This window comes from Rhyacophila brunnea, unplaced genomic scaffold, assembly GCF_057557595.1.
Source record: "Rhyacophila brunnea isolate RB1 unplaced genomic scaffold, BYU_Rbru_1.0 scaffold_5, whole genome shotgun sequence".
Classification (NCBI taxonomy): Eukaryota; Metazoa; Arthropoda; class Insecta; order Trichoptera; family Rhyacophilidae; genus Rhyacophila; species Rhyacophila brunnea.
This window is the reverse complement of record NW_028233170.1, coordinates 1112974-1131336: the sequence shown is the minus strand read 5'-3', so window position 1 is coordinate 1131336 and position 18363 is coordinate 1112974. Positions and strand designations below refer to the sequence as shown.

At 33.2% G+C, this 18363-nt stretch overlaps 1 protein-coding gene across 1 annotated transcript in view; it reads left to right on the top strand.

The window, feature by feature from the left end:
- The window catches only part of LOC147065874 (inactive dipeptidyl peptidase 10), a 97059-nt gene that overhangs the window by 10404 nt on the left and 68292 nt on the right, over positions 1 to 18363 (top strand). The window contains exons 2-4 of the mRNA XM_085955574.1: positions 5986 to 6092; positions 6798 to 6996; positions 10857 to 10931. Coding sequence (XP_085811700.1) covers positions 5986 to 6092; positions 6798 to 6996; positions 10857 to 10931 — 381 coding nt within the window. The remainder of the gene's footprint in view (positions 1 to 5985; positions 6093 to 6797; positions 6997 to 10856; positions 10932 to 18363) is intronic.

Below are 18363 nucleotides of genomic sequence, written 5' to 3'. Positions count from 1 at the left end.
TTTGTTGGGAGAGATGCAATATTTTAATGCAATGTGTTTGGCCATAAGGATCATTCACGGTCACAGTTTCTGAGCGAGATCATAAATCCGAGTGGCTGTATCAATTATTATCATCGATGTCATATTATAGTCTTCTTAGAGAACTTTCTCCATCTCCCTTTATTGGTCTATACTAATAGATGCTTAATAATACATAATACATCGTTGCAGTTGAGCTATATAGCGTACCCATACGTATTTACCAACTTTAAGAGAAGTGGAGATACATGCACTGAAGAAATTGTAGAACTTCAGATTGTGACGCCATTCGCCCTCTTCTAGTATTATCGCATAATCTACAGGGGCCTTATGTTGTAACTTGCGAGTTGAAGTCGCCCGGTCGACATGACGTCATATGACATCATTGTGACGTACTACCGGAGTGATAATAGCATTCGAGAAATTAACGCTACTCAAACACTGGCGTTATTCATTGTCCCCATTGATACCGGGAAGAATGGTGGGACTCACATGTAGGCTGGTGGGATCCTTCATCAGCATCACTTAGACCAGGGGGAAAGGTGTGACATCATAGGACATAATTATAACACAGAAACTTCGATTCAAAACCTCCGCTCAGAGGATATATTTAATTACACTAAATTATACAAGCGTGGGTTGTAATAACATTAGGGTGGACATCGATTGTTTTACATTATTAATTACACTTAAAGGAGTCTTAGATTTAGCTATCGCACAGTCACTATGTGGGAGCACGTGTTTGAACACATTAGCCAAACTGGCGCGAAAGCGTTTTATCGAGGACGCGACGCGTGGTTTTGAGGTGGTTATAGGGATTATTATTAACACAATAACGGGGAAAGAGATTCACTAATTTATCATATTGAGACAAGCGTGGCTTTGCACTTCGCGTTGAGGAGGGCCGGCCAGGCCACGCCGAGCGCGTGGTCCTAGACACCTACCACTCTCCCGGGAGAATTTGTACTGTCCGCCCTTATCTACAACGACCCTATCGGTGGTGAGACAGCGGGGAGGGGTACAAAGGGAATGCCTTCGGTCAAGTCAAAACCTAACGGTGATTTTTTTCTGTCACTCGGCCGAGCGACGATTTCGACGGTAGGTACAGTTTTTTTTCGCCCATTGAGGGTGCTATTGTTTACTTAGCTTTGTCAGAGATTCTAAATATTCGTCGGGGGCAATGGTGTTTTTGATTAAATCGCTGATCTGGAATTTGAAACTGTCGGGCACCAGGGCCTTCCTTTTTCTTTTGGTGACACCATACACAAATAGGTGTTTCAGCATAATAATATCTTTGGTGAGCCGTGTGCTTGAGCGGCCCGCCTCGATGCGTGTTTGAGCTTACGTCACAATTACGTCATGTCGTCGGGTGACTTCATATCACAAGTTATAACATAAGGGCCCAGCATCTCAAATATGAATACCTAGAGTGCTATTTAGTAAGCCTAGATGAGAATCTAATAGTATGACTCTTAGCCGGCTCGCATATCTAAACTCGCCTCGTCTGCTGCATAGCCATAAATCAAACCTTCTAGAAACGTCGCACCGATGTTGCATATGAAGATCGCGCACATATGCGTCTAGTTTTAGTCGTACGTAACCTCTCTAAACGTAGATAAATTTATAGGAATGATCAATTCGTAGCGTGTGCGTATGAAGTACGTGCATTGGCGGCTTCGACTCTACTCGACGGCACAAACTAAAAAGTCGCATTATACCAATGTGCGGGGCTCCATTTGGTAACGTGTGTTTTGTGAATAACGATGACGTCATATCAACGTATTCGACACGTTGCAGACGGACGAGTTTAAATGTGCGAACCGGCTTAAGTCAATACTGATTGGATAACCAAACAAATTAAAAATTCCAATATATAAATAATTATAATAATGAGTAAAATCACTAAAGTGCAAAAATAATGAGAATAAAATAAAACAAATGTTGCTACATAAGCAACTTTACTATTTTACATGATCATGATGCAATTCCAACCATTTTCCATCATTTAAATGTACAAGTAAGCGGTCAAAATAATTGGCCAGCGAGCGAATAATGTAATCCCTACCGCACTCGGAACTAACCGAACTATCAACAATGCGCCAGGCCCGAACTAGGCAAGCAGAGAGATAGAGAGAGGGCAGAATCACTAACCGCCCACTCATTACCGCTGGCAAGGTGTTCCCAAACCTGCAATTAACCCTCCCGCGGATGCGCTATCTGATTGTTTTCAATTTGATTCACTTGTATGATAACAGTCATTATTTATTACGACGGGTTGCTTTACGATTAAATACTAATGGATGTGTATAATTATTGGAATGATTAATAATATACTAAGAAAATCAGTTTTGTTAATTCTACGATAATATTATTCTATATATTGCCATATGTTTTAAAGTAAACTCATCTTCAAAATGAACCTAATACCCAGTTTACACGTGCATAGATTTACTGATGATGATAGTACGTATTATCGCGGCCATAATAAGAAAATGTCCGTGTAAACATGTATTATCCTGCAGTTGCAAGATTGCATTCATGAATCAAAAAAAAATCTGAATTTTCATGCGACGGTTGGGATTTATTCGATCTGCGCCTGTAAAAACCTGAACTACACCGAGCAGAGACTCATTTTAAAGTTAACCGATTTTGACTACTTGTCAAAAATAGCACCATGAAATGACAATATCGCGTTTCACTTACTCTTGAAGAATGAGATTGGAGAGACAGTCCGCACTTTTACGTGTAAGCAGTTATTGTCACGATAGTTTAAAATACTCACTATTTCTGCTAGTAAATCCATGCATGTGTACAGGCGCTATAAGATAGGTAACTATTATTCACATTTTCCTCTTCACACAACAGTGGCGTAGTTCGTTTACTTTGTTTATTTATTTCATTAGAAAGATTCACTTCTTGTTTAAACAGTTTTACATCTAACATTTGGATTTTTTTGCGATATATTTATTTATCTTAAGTTTCTCCGAGTTATTAAGGGGGGACATGCTCGTCGAAGGTCAAAATTGAGTTTTTATTGTATTTTCGAACCATGATCCTGGACACTCCTTAAACGTTGTAGATAATCTATTTATATAATTTTGAAGCCTTATTATCCTTTATAGTTATTTTAAACATTTGATGACTGCATAAAGTATTTTTGTTACATAAAATAGTATTCTTTTAAACCTCTCGCTCTAATGTTTTAGAATATAGTCATATTTCGGTACATAACTGTGCAGTGGTGTTAAGATTTTGTACATTTATTAATTTTTAAACGCATTTATAAAACCATTAGCATAATTTATTACGAGATATTTTTTGTAAAATATTCACGATAAAAAATTATATTGATAATCTCTGTGATCCCAAATTTGACAAGAACTAGGCATTTTATTATTCAAAAAATCGGCAAGATTAACACATTTTGAAGATGATTCTAAAGTTATTTATCATAAGCTTTGTCTTTGACCATTTAAGTGTGATAAACATCTTATGAATAATGATTGCTTTATAATAATTATTGACCTAAGAATAAGGTAGTGTTTTTTTGAAATACGCCATTTCTTTTGTCATTCCCCAGTGGTTAAGCTACAACATACGGCCGTAGCCATAAATTGACAAACTATAATTGAAGTAGGGAGTATATATAATATAACGCATAATAATGTGTAAGTACGGTAATATTTGAATAATAATGTTGAGGTAGATTTTAAATAACCAGAAATGCAGCGACATATTACATAATATAGCTATATTTCCTTTTTATATCAAAAACTTTTACGAAATTAGTGGAATTAAAATAAAAAAAGGTTTTTAATTTAATTTATTTTTAGGACTATAATTATAGTTTAACATAATATTATAATATACTGATATAGATATAATACGTAGCAATCATACCACTCAGCATTAAATGAGTGACACACTACACATTGACTGCCGACTAGATAATTACTTTTTAATTACCACATTTAAATAGCATGCTGATTATATCGATTGGCCACCTAATCGTTACGCGCTAGGTGTGTCTTTGCCTCCAATGTATTAATATTTCCACACTCATAACTAGATTAATAGGATCTATTATGATTTGTTAATTACGACAACATCTCTTGTAATATATATACTACATTTATATAAATTGGAAGGACAATCTACGAATCCTCACTCACTCATCGAGTCTGTCGCGCGATGCACTACTATCGTCATGAGTCCTTCACTCAGAATGCAGGAACTCGCTGAAGTAAATGTAACAAAGATGAAAGTCATGTTCAACTGCTTTGCGGGCCATAAAGAGATCCTCATCAATGGAACTCAGCTCGAACAGGTGAAAAGCTACATCTATCTGGGACAACAAGTGTCTATAGATGGATGTATATTTGATGAAATTGTTCGCAGAGTAAAGCTAGGCTGGAGTGTTTTTGGCCGCCTGAATAATGTCTTCAAAAGTGACCTTCCACTATGCCTAAAGCGCAAAGAGTTCAACCAGTGTGTGTTTCCCGTGATCACATATGCGTGTGAAACATGGACACTAACTAAAAGAGAGATCCAGAAACTTAAAGTAGCACAACGTGGTATGGAGAGGTGCATGCTGGGCATAACGCGAAACGACAAAAAGAGGAATGAGTGGATAAGGAAGCAGAAAAGGGTTTGCGATGTAATAGAGTTCATTAAAAGCCTCAAATGGAGATGGGCTGGACATTGGCCGGGCATAGCTCGAAGAAGAGATAATCGTTGGACAAATTTAGTCATCCGGTGGTATCCAAGAGATACAAAACGTCCGCAAGGTAGACCTAGAGGCCGCTAGATCGATGAAATGATAAAATTCTGCGGAAGTACGTGGCAACGCACAAGACCGAGCGAAGTGGAAGTAGCTTGAAAAGGCCTTTATCCAGCAGTGGATAGACTCAGGCTGATGATGATGATGAAATTTATGTTGTTATTCATAATGTCAATAATATCGACTCTTATTTACTTTTTTACCACAATTTTGTTTTTTATAATTTTATTATGAATACTTTTTTTGGGTTCTGGGAATCACATAGTCAAAATTCACATACTCGCCAATAGATGGCGCCAAAGAGGGCATCTTATTAAAAGTCTTAAGTGGAGATGGGCTGGACACATAGCTCGAAGAAGAGACAATCATTGGAAAAATCTAATCATCCAGTGGTATCCAAGAAGTACAAAACGTCCGCAAGGTAGACCTAGAGGCCGCTGGATCGATGAAATGATAAAGTTCTGCGGAAGTACGTGGTAACGCAATGCACAGCACCGAGAGAAGTGGAAGCAGCTTGAAGAGGCCTTCATCCAGCAGTAGATAGATTCAGGTTGATGATGATGATGATGAATATAACTTAACAATTCATAATCACTGCATGTCGGCCATTTGGTGTAAAAACGTCAAAAATTCATCTGCTTATTTTGATAATCTCTAGAATCCTGAACTCTACATAATTGAGTCCCGTTTAATTGAGGCTTTCCAGCGATTAGGAATGCAGAAATTATAATAATGCAGATTTTTTTACGGCGTATTGAAAACCTGTGTTATTAAAAATCTATACAATATATAGAGATATGACAATTTCAATATTATATGTTGTATTTTTCTTGAAAGGTCATAGTTCTATTTATCGCTGTTCTGTTTTGCCACTGTTCTGTTTTTTCATATTCTGTTTATTCGTCGAATCCATGTTGTCTCGTCAAACATGCGGCGCATATATTTTTTAGTATCTTCAGAATCTGTGCGGCTTACCACAAAGGTGTGTTGTATAAAACCGTAATCAATTGGAAAGAATGATTCAATGTTGAATACATCTATTTATATAAATGTTTTTATTCGGTACTTATATGCTTACATGTGTTTTTAAAGATGGCGGGATTTCTGTTTCGACCCGTCATCTTAATAATAAACTATATGTTTTATAACAATTGTTATTAACATGTTTTTTTCTTTATTTGTTTCAGGATTTGGTTTATCCGGGTGATGGCCACAACTGGCGAAGTATTATATTCTCGTTGATGGTCATCGGAATGGTGATTGCCGGTATTGTCACTGCCATCTACCTTCTTGGGTATGAAAAACAATATCTATATACATATTTACATGAATTAAAACTTATATTGATATCATACAGATAATCAGATAAACACTAAGGCAGTTGCTTTAAACCTTAGTTATGATTTCACCATTAATAACTTAATGAAACATTAATTGGTTTTTGTATCAAGTCAAAGTCTTTATGTAATAACAGTAGTATCAGTATATTACGTGTATAACCTCTCAAGCATATTGTGTTAAATTAAAGTAAATTTAAACCACATTGGAAGTAAAAGCAGAGGTATCGTGCATTATTTATTTTTTAAAAGGTAGTGGTCACCAAATGGGGCATCATAACTATTCAAACCATATAGAAATATTTAATAATATATTATGAGAGTGAAAGACATAAATACGATATATAGTATCTCTTAGTATTAAGACCGTGAATACACGATAACTACTTAACGGGCCGTAACGACTCGAAGCTGACCATACCATCAGTGGTTTAGTCGCAAGTCAGATATCCATGATTAGAATTAATGCGCGGAATCTCGGAATGTAGACAGAGAAGTGCATGAATCCACTACAGTAAGTCATATGGGGGTGAAACTAAAAGCCAGTGTAAACAGTTAATTTGGAATTTTTAAACTCCGCACCGAATCACACATCGTATGCAGACGTCTCATGGTTGGTAGTCATATATTACAGAGCACCAAAATGTATGTTTTCTTTGCAGATATGTGGACGAGCTCCTGTACTGGTCCGGCCGCCGAATGCGACTCGAGGAGTTTCTTCGGGGAGAGCTGGCGCCGCAAAGACTACCACCAGCCTGGGTTTCACCAACGCACTTCGTCTTCCAGTCCGATGATGGAGGGCTCGCCGTCCTTGATACTGCTAATGATTCCATCACGACCCTTGTCACCAATCATACCCTTGTGAGTTCAATTATCAAGTGATCGATGTATTGTTTTTCAAAAAGTAATTTTTATAATATTTTATTTAATTAGTTCTCATTTATATTGACTTTATTTTCATTATATTAATTTCATAATAATAAGTAGAGGAAATCTACACAAATCTTAAAAAAATATGTCTATTAATCAACACAGGATTATTATAATTTCACTATTTTACCTGTCAATAGAATATAATACTTAAATTATAATTGAAGATAAATTTACACTATTACTTTGGAATCCATTTGCCTTTTGGGATCTACATATATTATGTATATTGACATTATTACATATACTTAGTAGGTTAATTGCCAGGTAACATAGTATAAAATTCTCGTCAATTCTAATTTAATCTTAACATATATTTAATTCCTCTATCGATAGTACAAGTGCTATAAATACCTACTTAGTTCAAATAATTACATAAAAATAAATATCGGTTTTGTAGTAGTAAGCATCAAGATATTATATTGAATTTTCGATAAGAAAATTTGACAGTTTACAACATTCTATGTAATATCATTAAAATTATTTATTTACTACGAAATTATTCAAGTGACTCTGGAATGTTTTTTTGCGTAACACAGAGTCAAAGAAAACTTTTTAGAGCCCCTAAAGCTTATTCAATAAATCTTGGGCTTTTTTTCATCTTGTAATGATTGCAGTGTTTACCTTTTCTACTCCAGCTGTAATAATTATTAATCTCTCCGCAAAAGCTCATATAAATTTTAATATTTATGAAGTGAGACTAAATTATTCACTTTCAACACTGCAGGTGGTTTCGCAATCTGAATGCAAAAATTATGCAAATTCACTTCTCTTTATTAATCGTTGTTTGTTTTAAATTGAAGATAACGAATTTTCTTTGGAATATATTTAATTTAGTGGAAACTATTAACAACTGTTAGAATTCTATAGTTTTGCAATAATACATTTCTATCTTCGTTGGATATTATTTATCAATCATTCTGTCAATTTAGGTTGTCTAAAGAAAATATTAGCTGATTGCTGATAAAATGACATTTTAAGCTAAAGAAACTGATTGTTATTTATTATTTTTCGTACTTGATTTGTTTTTCACCAATTAATAACGTAGAATTAATAATATATTATTTTTTTTTTTAATTGAAAAGGCAATCCATAATTCAGACTAAAAACCTATATTCTTATACTCGTAATATTATTAGCTCATGTCGTATTTGGCAGCGGAAAAAACTTGCCCTATATATAGTCATAATATATTATCATGGATTTGATTCCCCGGTATGGCAAATTCACATTTTTTAATGTGTATTCAAACCTATAAAATAGATAGTTGATAGGTTAAGCACCGGCTTATAGAGTCGTGGGTCCCAGGTTCGAATCCTGGGTCTGGCAAGTACACATATTGTTTTTCAATTTGTCTATGAGTCAGAGTATAGACCTAATAGGTTGAGCAAGTGGCTGCTTACATCCATTTCTCGAAAAACAAAAATCTGTTAATATAAACCTCTACTCTGTGAAGGCCCATTATGATCTTATTAGGATCGGATATGGTTGGGTAAGTGGCTAATATCCTTTACTCATAAAAAACACAAAATACGTATAGTAAATATTTTAAACTATTATTCAACTAGAAATATTTAATATGATTGTTCTTTGGTTCGTGCTTAACATTTAACTGTAACTTTTAGTTATCATAAAAGTATCAATAAAAGCAGAAATAATAGAATTTTCAAAGGTTCTTTTTTTATATTTATAAAACAAAAATCTTACAGTCCTTCCGGTCAATCTCCTATCGAAGGTCACACCCCTTCAATACCACGATGTCTCTTACTATAACAGCAACAGTGCCTAAATTATTTAAATTTACTCTTCTTTGCTATTTTTAATATATCTGTTTGTTTTCTCATATTTTTCAAGATTTTTTGACTGATGATCAATAGTCTTCATATAATATAGTATATTCTCACATAAACCAAGATAAACTCTTCAAAATTGCTTGATTTTCTCTAAATTGAATCAACAAAAGCATTTGTTATTCGTAGTACTAAAAAATTGTCAACAAAAATCACCGGAATTTCCTCGTTTTATTTTGAGGACTCGATGATATAATTCAATTACAGGCTGTATTGTGTTCGGTAGACGGATACGTGTTTCTTGTAGACCTCTTGCATGAGCCATCATCTAAAACAGTGCTTTTTAAATGTTTCCAACTGCGAATTATATATATTTTTGGGGATGCGTGACAATATTTTCTAACCGTAATGTTTACTATTATTTTCATTCAAAAACGATGTCAATATATTAAAATGTACTTATTCTGAGAATCGGCTCGTATCAGTAAATATTATAAACACGCATAGGTACATGTAAAAAAGGACATGTTGGTTTCACCGAATCACTGGATTTAAACTCAAGATCTATAAACAAGAATAAATCTTGTTTTTAGGTTCAATTTATAGAATTAACGTTCTGCATTAATGGCGAATCAAGATAGGCTCCAAATATATTATTGAATATTAGTATTATATGAGTGAATATTATTCAGGTTAACAAAATCTTGCCTTATGACTTAATTAAAAGGTAATAATATAGTAACTTAATACGTTAACCTAACTTATTATCATTGCTAAAGTTATTTTCTTTTCTTTCGACCATGTCCAATCTTAATAGGATCATATGGGCCTACACAGAGTGGAGGTTTGTATTGATAGATTTTGTATTTACGAGAAATGGATGTCAGCCACTTGCTCAACCTATTAGGTCCATACTCTGACTCAAACAATATGTGTACTTGTCAGACCCAGGATTCGAACCTGGGACCCATTATGCAATAGCGTAACGCTTAAGCCGCGCAGCCATAGTGGGTATTATTTAGGTAGTTTTTTTATATGATTGATATGTTTTAGTTTGGGTCTTGCACGTGTTGATATAATTGTTAAATATATGTGTATTTCCATAAGTCATCAAATAATTTTATAAATATTATGTTGTTCTGTAAAGTTTTTTTTACCAGTAATTGAAAATGTTTATCAGGAATAAACTGTTATCAGACCTATATGTATATATTGCGAAATAAGTAGGTACCAATAAATGTATTAGTTAACATCTTGTTATTTGTAAATAACGCGTCGTTACATCGAGAATATTAACAAAGAAAATAATCAATTATAATAATAATTTTAATCCAAATAATGAATTTTATAATAATTATTATTAGTGCAAGAACGTAGTGGTCGCGCGGCGGCGTCTTGCGAAACTCAAACGTATAACCGTGTGTAAAATGTTCGTAGACAGTGTCTTTTTTGGGGCATAATACGCACGGTTATACGTTTGAGTTTCGCAAGACGCCGCCGCGTCGCGCCCGCTAATTCACTACGGCCGAGCACTTACACTTGTCTCGTGAAAAAGACGTACATTTTTTTTAATTAAATGGTACACTCACCGTTTCTACAGAACTAAATGAACTAAGTAACTACTTAGATAATTCTCAAATTCAAATTAAAAATTATTTTTCATATTAAGAGTATGTGTAGTTCATATTAGTATTATACATGTATTAATAATGAATTTTAACAAAATACAATTTTTTGTACTAAATCCACTTCTTTTTTTTTGTGTTTTATTAAAATTATTAATAAAATATATTTTCACCGCGAATTAACAGTTAACACAGTTAAAAGAATATATTTATTGACAAGATGCAAATTTTACGGGAAAAAAAAATAATGCGAACCGCGATATGAGAAACGTTGGTCCTCGCTGTTACTGTAGACCTCTACGAGAGGCATCTACGGCTTAGACCGTCTACGATGATAACCGAAGGTGAAGTAACGAACGCATTGTATTGTTCACAGAGGCAGCTGAACGTGCGAGGCTACCAGTGCTCCCCCGACCTGCGCTACGTGCTCTTCCAACACAACGTCAAAACGGTACGTGATGATTTACTTAGCACGCGTCTCGTCTTTCAGGAACATAACTGCTTCGCGTAGACACATCAACGCAAAGTCTCTCTGTCTGTATGACGTCGTTCTTTGCAAATACCGTCTGCATAATATAAACTCATAATTGGTTTTTCTTCGAAACTTTATCCTTCAAGGTACTTAACTACTTTAACATGGCGTAAAATATATATCTTTCTTAGTGTTAGTATATAATGATATAAATAAAAGAACGTGCTTATATGGTGAAACGTAGAATAATAATAATGCCCTCTGAAGTGTACTTTTATGTTCATTGAGTGGAAGAAAAACTCAAGTACGTCCAACGTCAGTCGATCGGCTATTGCGGTGAGAGTTATTTCACTTTTAGTAATAGCATAGTACGCGATAAATAAGGTATATTTTAATCTTAAAGTCCAACTAATAATTGTACACACTTATAAGTACTCTATTCAAAACTAAAGTTTTGACATTATTTCTTAGGTATACCCATGAAAAGGTGTGGAAACAGCGTGGTGAATGATAATCGTTTTATGTGTATGTATTTTAAAATAATAAAGCTATAAATACTTTATTATTGACGATTGAAGATGTTTTATTGTTCATTTTTTTAGAAATTAACAACGTTTTCTCTCAGCTAAACAGACCCTTTTTCGATACAGTTAATCTAACCTAACCTAACCTAACCTAACAGTTAACTGCAATATATTATCTCATGACATTTACTCTTCAATTAGCTCGAAACTTTGAACAATAAGAATAATGGAGGAGAAACACGCGGTGACAACCCAAACATCTATTGAGATAACGCCAGTCTAGAATCTAAATCTCCCGATCCTTCTTTTCCGTTTCTGTCTACTGAAAATTTTTTAGTTGATTTGGTGTCTTTATCCTTGAGACATGGCCTGCCCAACAAAATCGCCCCGCTTCTATTTGTATTCTATGTAGGTATGTTTTAATATTTAATTAACTATCTTTGATATTTAACGAGAATGTCACTCTTTATATTGAATATACATAGTTTGAAAATACCTACTAAAAAAAAAATCTAGTAGGAATATATCTGAGTTATGTGTATTCTTAATATTTATTCAATTTAAACTGATATCATTATGGTACTCATTGACCCCTTACCTTATAGATCACAGGTTCTCAAACGTATTAGGACCACCGCCCACTTTGAGATTTAAAATAATCTAGTGCCCCCATATTTTTTAACTTACCTTTTTACATTTCCATCTGTTGCGTATCTTAAAAACAGTTAGGTATTGCAAATATACTTTTTAAACATGCATTATTATATGGGTATGATAAATAAGGTGAGATACATATCCTATTTCTGAGATCAAAGAATGTTTCAATGAGAGGAAATAAAACTCATACTTATTCATATTTAGAAGTATTTTTATAAACATTAAAGGAAGGCTTTGAATTTAAAACTTATCTAATGTGAAGGATGAACCTGGTGCATTTTGACGAGTTTGTTAATATCAGGCTCGAATTCACTTAAAAACGTAAGTCGCCGCGTTCAGTAACTTGAAACCGATTTCTCTTTTTAGTTATCAACGTTGCTACAACACTAAATTTACGTTCATACAAATACGACGATGGGAATGCTATCAGAAATCGTTGAACAACCGACCATAACCCAGGGTACAGTTGAGAGATTCGCTTCTGCAGCCAAATCGCATCTCAAGTGGTGTCGTGTCTAGATTCCGTCTAATTTTTAGAGATAGAATTTGTCTGCCGTCACTCCTCTAGATTTTCTTAACGCCCTCTACTTTTTTTGAGCCTTCTACTGCCCTCCTGAAAGCCTCCAGCGCCCACAAGGGGGCGTTATCGCCCACTTTGACAAATTATAGATCTATTATAGATCATTAGATACTTAAACACTACAAATTCATTCAATAGGCGTAAAATCGTCAATACTAGGAAAACATTGGCAACTAGGAATTTAATGGAGTTAACTAATGGTGTAATAATATATTAAGTACAAACTAATAATAAATAACGAAAGGCGAGACCGGGGTCACAAAAAGCGACTCAAATAGAATAGTACAAAACTGAAATCCATTAGAATTTAAATTCATATTCGTTATAGTCTTATTTTATCAATTTTATTTTCATTAAGTAAGTAATCAATATCTACTTTGTAAAATCTTATGATGGTTTGTGGACAGAGTGAAAGTATAAACTAACTACGCGAATAAACAAACTGTAGGCATAACGGTGGTGGAGTTGTGTCGAGTAGTAAACGGCAAGCGGCGAGCAGCAAGAGTTTCACTCAAGTATGCTAAACAGCTCCGAAGCAAATGGGTCGAAAATTTAATTTTCAAATTACAACAGGACCAAAACGTTTCGCTTCGCCTCATCTTTATATGCTTTACCAGTGAAGAAAATCTTTTTAAAAAAAATGTAAAATTGCTTTGTATTTTTAAGGCTTTTTAAATAACAGTATATCGATTGTTAAGTAACCATAAAAAATCCAATGCAATCTGAATTATGCAGTCTTAATTCGAGGGCTTAATGTCAAACAACACTATCTACAAAAGTGCAACTTTACAGGAGAGCCAAAATACGTTTTTTTTAGTTTTTTGTAACTCAACAAAGGAGATGTTTATTTAAAACCTAATGTTCATATTTTATAATTTATTGTGTATTGTACATTTATCTTGCTTATGGTGAATTTATAGGTATGGTTTTTAAAAAATATGAAAACAAGGGTAACTTTATTTAGTTAAATGTTTAACTTTACTGATGATTTAAGAATAAACTAGAAAATATTGACATAAAGTTGTTTGACTATCATGTATCCGAGAATGTAAAATAGCGTTATCTAAAAAATAAAAATAAAAGTTTTTGTAGATAACGTTGTTTAACTTTAACCACTCGAATTTTTACGTGAAATAAGAAAGGTTATATATAATAATATAATAATTTGTGACAGCAAAAGAAAACAATTTATTGAACTGTGGTAGACAACACATTTTTTTTTTAAACTACTACTGCGATTTTTCTTTTCAACATATTATTATACACGATATTTATCACTCCCACTTAATACTATCTAAACAGCGTTAGGTTTAAGAATGACCGCAACTAAAAGAGATAAGAGAGAGATAACATACTTTTTTGATCTCCCATCAATTAACACAGATGTGTGTGGTCTTCCTTCAGGCATTATCATATTTTATCTTACAAAATTCAGAGTGTGCTATCTGGAATTTACTCTGCCACATATTCCAACAGATTCAATCTTAAAACTAGATAAGGTCAAAATAATAAATCGCACTCATAACAAGATATAAACTAGGGGACGATATTATGATTCGCGCACATGATCAACAATTACACTCATCATAACATTGCGTGTAAAAATAAAGATGCTGAATAAATGCTGAATCATTCAGTATGCCTTATTTATGAACGTTTAGTTGAATATCACTTTAACACTTTAGATAGTAAAATTATATAAGGCCCCGTTCAGGGTGGACGTGTTCGGCGGAGCGTTGAGCGGCGTGCGCAACTCAAACTTATAACCGTGTGTGAAAATGTTCGTAAACAATGTCTTTTTGGTTATACGTTTGAGTTGCTCACTCCGCTCAACGCTCCGCCGAACGCGTCCACCCTGGACGGGTGCCTAAGTGTCATTTTTTTTTTACATCACGTTATCTACATCAATTTATATACTTATTGGTTATTTTAAAACTAATAAATCACACTTACAACAAAGTAGAACTAAGATGACAATATGATTCGCAGCTATGTTTTACACACAATTCAAAAAAATACTCGTATCATAACGTCATTATATTGTATGGGTATATAGGGAGACTGAATATTATATCAATATGTCTTATTTACTACATTTTAGTAAACAAATATTTTTATACTTTGGCTGATAATATTATATTCTCAAATTAACTAGTATTATTATGTGTCATCTCAGCAATATCAAGCTGATAATTTACTGGTATTTTTTTTTAGAATTTGCGTTATTTTTATAAATTAAGGACACACGATTACCTACAAAAAAGAAGGAATAATCTACGTCACGTACGTGTGAATCAAAACTCAAATTTGACTTTTGAATTGATTATTCATACCTGTTTGAATTCAGAGCATGGAATTTTAGTGAATATTTAACAACCATTTATATCGTAAAATAAATATATTCACATAACTTTCACAGTGATAATTTAACTTTTTGGTATGTTTTTTAAAACTGTATGTTTTAATCATTTTTAAATACTACCTAATAGTTTCCCCCTTACCAGCCCGCCTTGCACCACACTCGGTTTTTTTCGAACATTTCACGTGTCCCTGCATTTATATGTGAAGCATACGCAGTTTTTTACCCACTGAAGTGTGTTCAGACTGAGTTTACTGAGAGTTAATTTAAAAAAAAAAGTCCCCATAGGAGAGAGAAGCATGGAATATGGAAAAAACAAAGCTAAAATAATACGAACATACTGTAACTATGAAAAACTATTTGTAATTACTGTCAATTCTGACTTGGTCCATTTGATATAACCATAGTAGGCTATTTTAAATAAGAAATTATTAGTAATTTTAATTTGATTGCTCCGCCGTTAGGGCTTTTAGTACATTATATAGTAAATCAATAGATATAGTATGCTTTCCTATTAAATCATAACTAAAATTCATTAAATAAAAAGGTGTTGCTTCACTGAGATAAACTCACTTAACAGCTATGAGGTTTTCTAGCGGCGGACAGGAGAAACAATTTCGTTATAATATTATCATCTTCATAATATAATATTCCGTAGCAGAAGAATCCTCCGTTGATGAAAACATTTCCTCAGATATTCGAGATTTAAATATTATGCAAATATATTGTTTATCGATTTCAATTTAACTACATTCTATAAAAATATATCAAATACATTCATTTTTTTTTAAAAAATATTTTTTTTATGAACTGGTTTTATACTAATTGTATTGTATATAATAATGCAAATATTTTAATTTTATAGGTATTTCAAGTCAACGGCATGTCGTCATTTAATCATACAATCTTTAAATATCAATCATTCTAGTAATTGATTGAATAATTATTATGTACACATATTTTTATTCAAACATTTTAAAATCTCAAATTAAAAATAAATATTAAAAAACGTGTAGATCACTTGGCTTAAATAAGTGGTATGAAAGATTTTATATTTCTATTAATTAACGTATTTAACACTAAAACTGACCACTGGCTATAGTTTTATAAATGACAGTATAGGAATAGTATTAAAATAATCACAGACACATTAGTGTGAGTAAAAACACATGAATGTACTATTTTGATCGTACTAGGGATCGAATCAGAGAAATCTGTTGATTACGTATTGGACAACGTTGGTTTCCAAATGGATACTTACGAAACGATAATCCACTAATTTATGATGGTATTAAAATTTTAAAAACTTAAATATAACACAAATAATAGCAACTACAAAAAAATATTACAAAATTAAATTATATAGTATAATAAGTAAGCGCTTAACGGTGGAGCCTTGAACATTCTTGAATTATTTGTGTATTCAAAATAATATCACGCATAGCATTACAGCTGCAATAATAAAAGAAAACTAAAAAGAGCATTTCAGTTTCATAACTTATTCCCATATTGCATTGCAAACATAAGCGAAAAACCTCTTTTGAGGAAAAACAGTTTACAAAAAGATTTTTCCCAGCTCGCAGTCGTGTTCTACTTAAGAACCTCTCCGGCCCAAGAAGAAAATGTTTGCCCGAGTAAGCTTTCCATCCAGAAAGAGGTGAGGTGATTTTTCCAACCTCGAAAAGTAGAAAGAGCTCTGTGAAAATATAGAAAAGATTTCTGTCAAAACTAAACAAATCTTGATATTCTTTTTGTATGAAAGACTTTTGTGTATTTTGTGCAATTTCTTTTGTATTATTTGTTAGAGAAAAAGTAAAACATAAAAAGACTGTTTTTTTACATTAACATGAGTACTTACTTTTATTTTTTTCAAGTTTTAATTCTAATTTAAATACCTATATATCTTTTAATCTTAGGGAATATTTTCAATAATTTCATAATCAGTTCAGTTATTTAATATTTAAAACGATTAATCTATTAGGCACTAACTTCTTATACGGAAATTCCGGTTTCGATTCCCGACACGGTAACAAAATATCTTTGTGATTTTCTGCAGTCTGACTATTTCTGTGTCTGATAGACTACCACAGTATTGAAATTGGGCCTCGTGGCATGTTATAGTGTTAAATATAAAAATAAATATACGATATTTTCACCTAAACTGAGCATATAATATGCCCCATCGTAAAATGTGTGTTAAAATAGGCTATATAGAAAAACATCACGTAATTGATACTTGTACTTGTCCGTGATTGGTACAAGTGCAGCTCCACTGAACTGTTCTGGGTAGCAGACAACAAATCTAAGATCGCCTTGATGGGGTCCAACCTCCGCTAGGGCATGACACAATAAGAAGAAGACACCATTTTGGAATCAAACTAATCAAAGCAAAAATTATGGACCGTTCTCCGTGAATACACATTCCAATGGAGTTAAATTATTTAAACCTATATATTTTAATTAGTTCAATAGGAATTGTAAAATCCATTAAAATGCTGGAAGCTACTTACCCTAGATAAAAATGATAGCCTTTTGTCTGTCTTCTACGGTTGCTATGTACTGTATAATAATACAGGATTGCAGTTCGCCTTCCTTATTCTTAAAAGACATTTCAGTGAGAAAACAGGTTCATTTCATGAGTACGCCACATTTTTGCATTCATAACTGTTTAATAGGACATAGTGGTTTTCGTGTATGTATATACTTACTATTACAGCTTTTAGTCGTATTGCACTTATATTATTTATGTGTATGACATCTTTATTTTAGGTTTATTCCTGTACCTCTATATAATATGTTTAGGTTACATGAAAGAAATCATAACTCTGTAAAATTAAAACTTGGAAAACCAGTTTTGGTTTCCAAAAAGCACATTGTAGTCGACAAATAATTATTTAAAACGATTATTTTATTATCACATGTACTTATTTTCTATATCCAAGATTATATCAACACCTCTTACATATAAGGTCAGTACTGCAAAATGGTAACTTTAAAGTATTTTTTTTACCATATCCAATCCTAATATGGGCCTCCACAGAGGTTTGTATTAACAAATTTCTGTTTTTACGAGAAATGCATGTTAGCCACTTGCTCAATCTATTACGTCCATATTCTGACTCTAAACACAAATTGAAAAACAATATATGTAGTTGACAGATCCAGGATTTGAACATGGGACCCACGGCGTTATAGGACGACGCTTAAGCCGCGCGGGGGAATGGGACGATTTGGCACCGCAAACTGGCCTCCGCCGATTGGCCGAGAGGCCAGTTTGCGGTGCCAAATCGT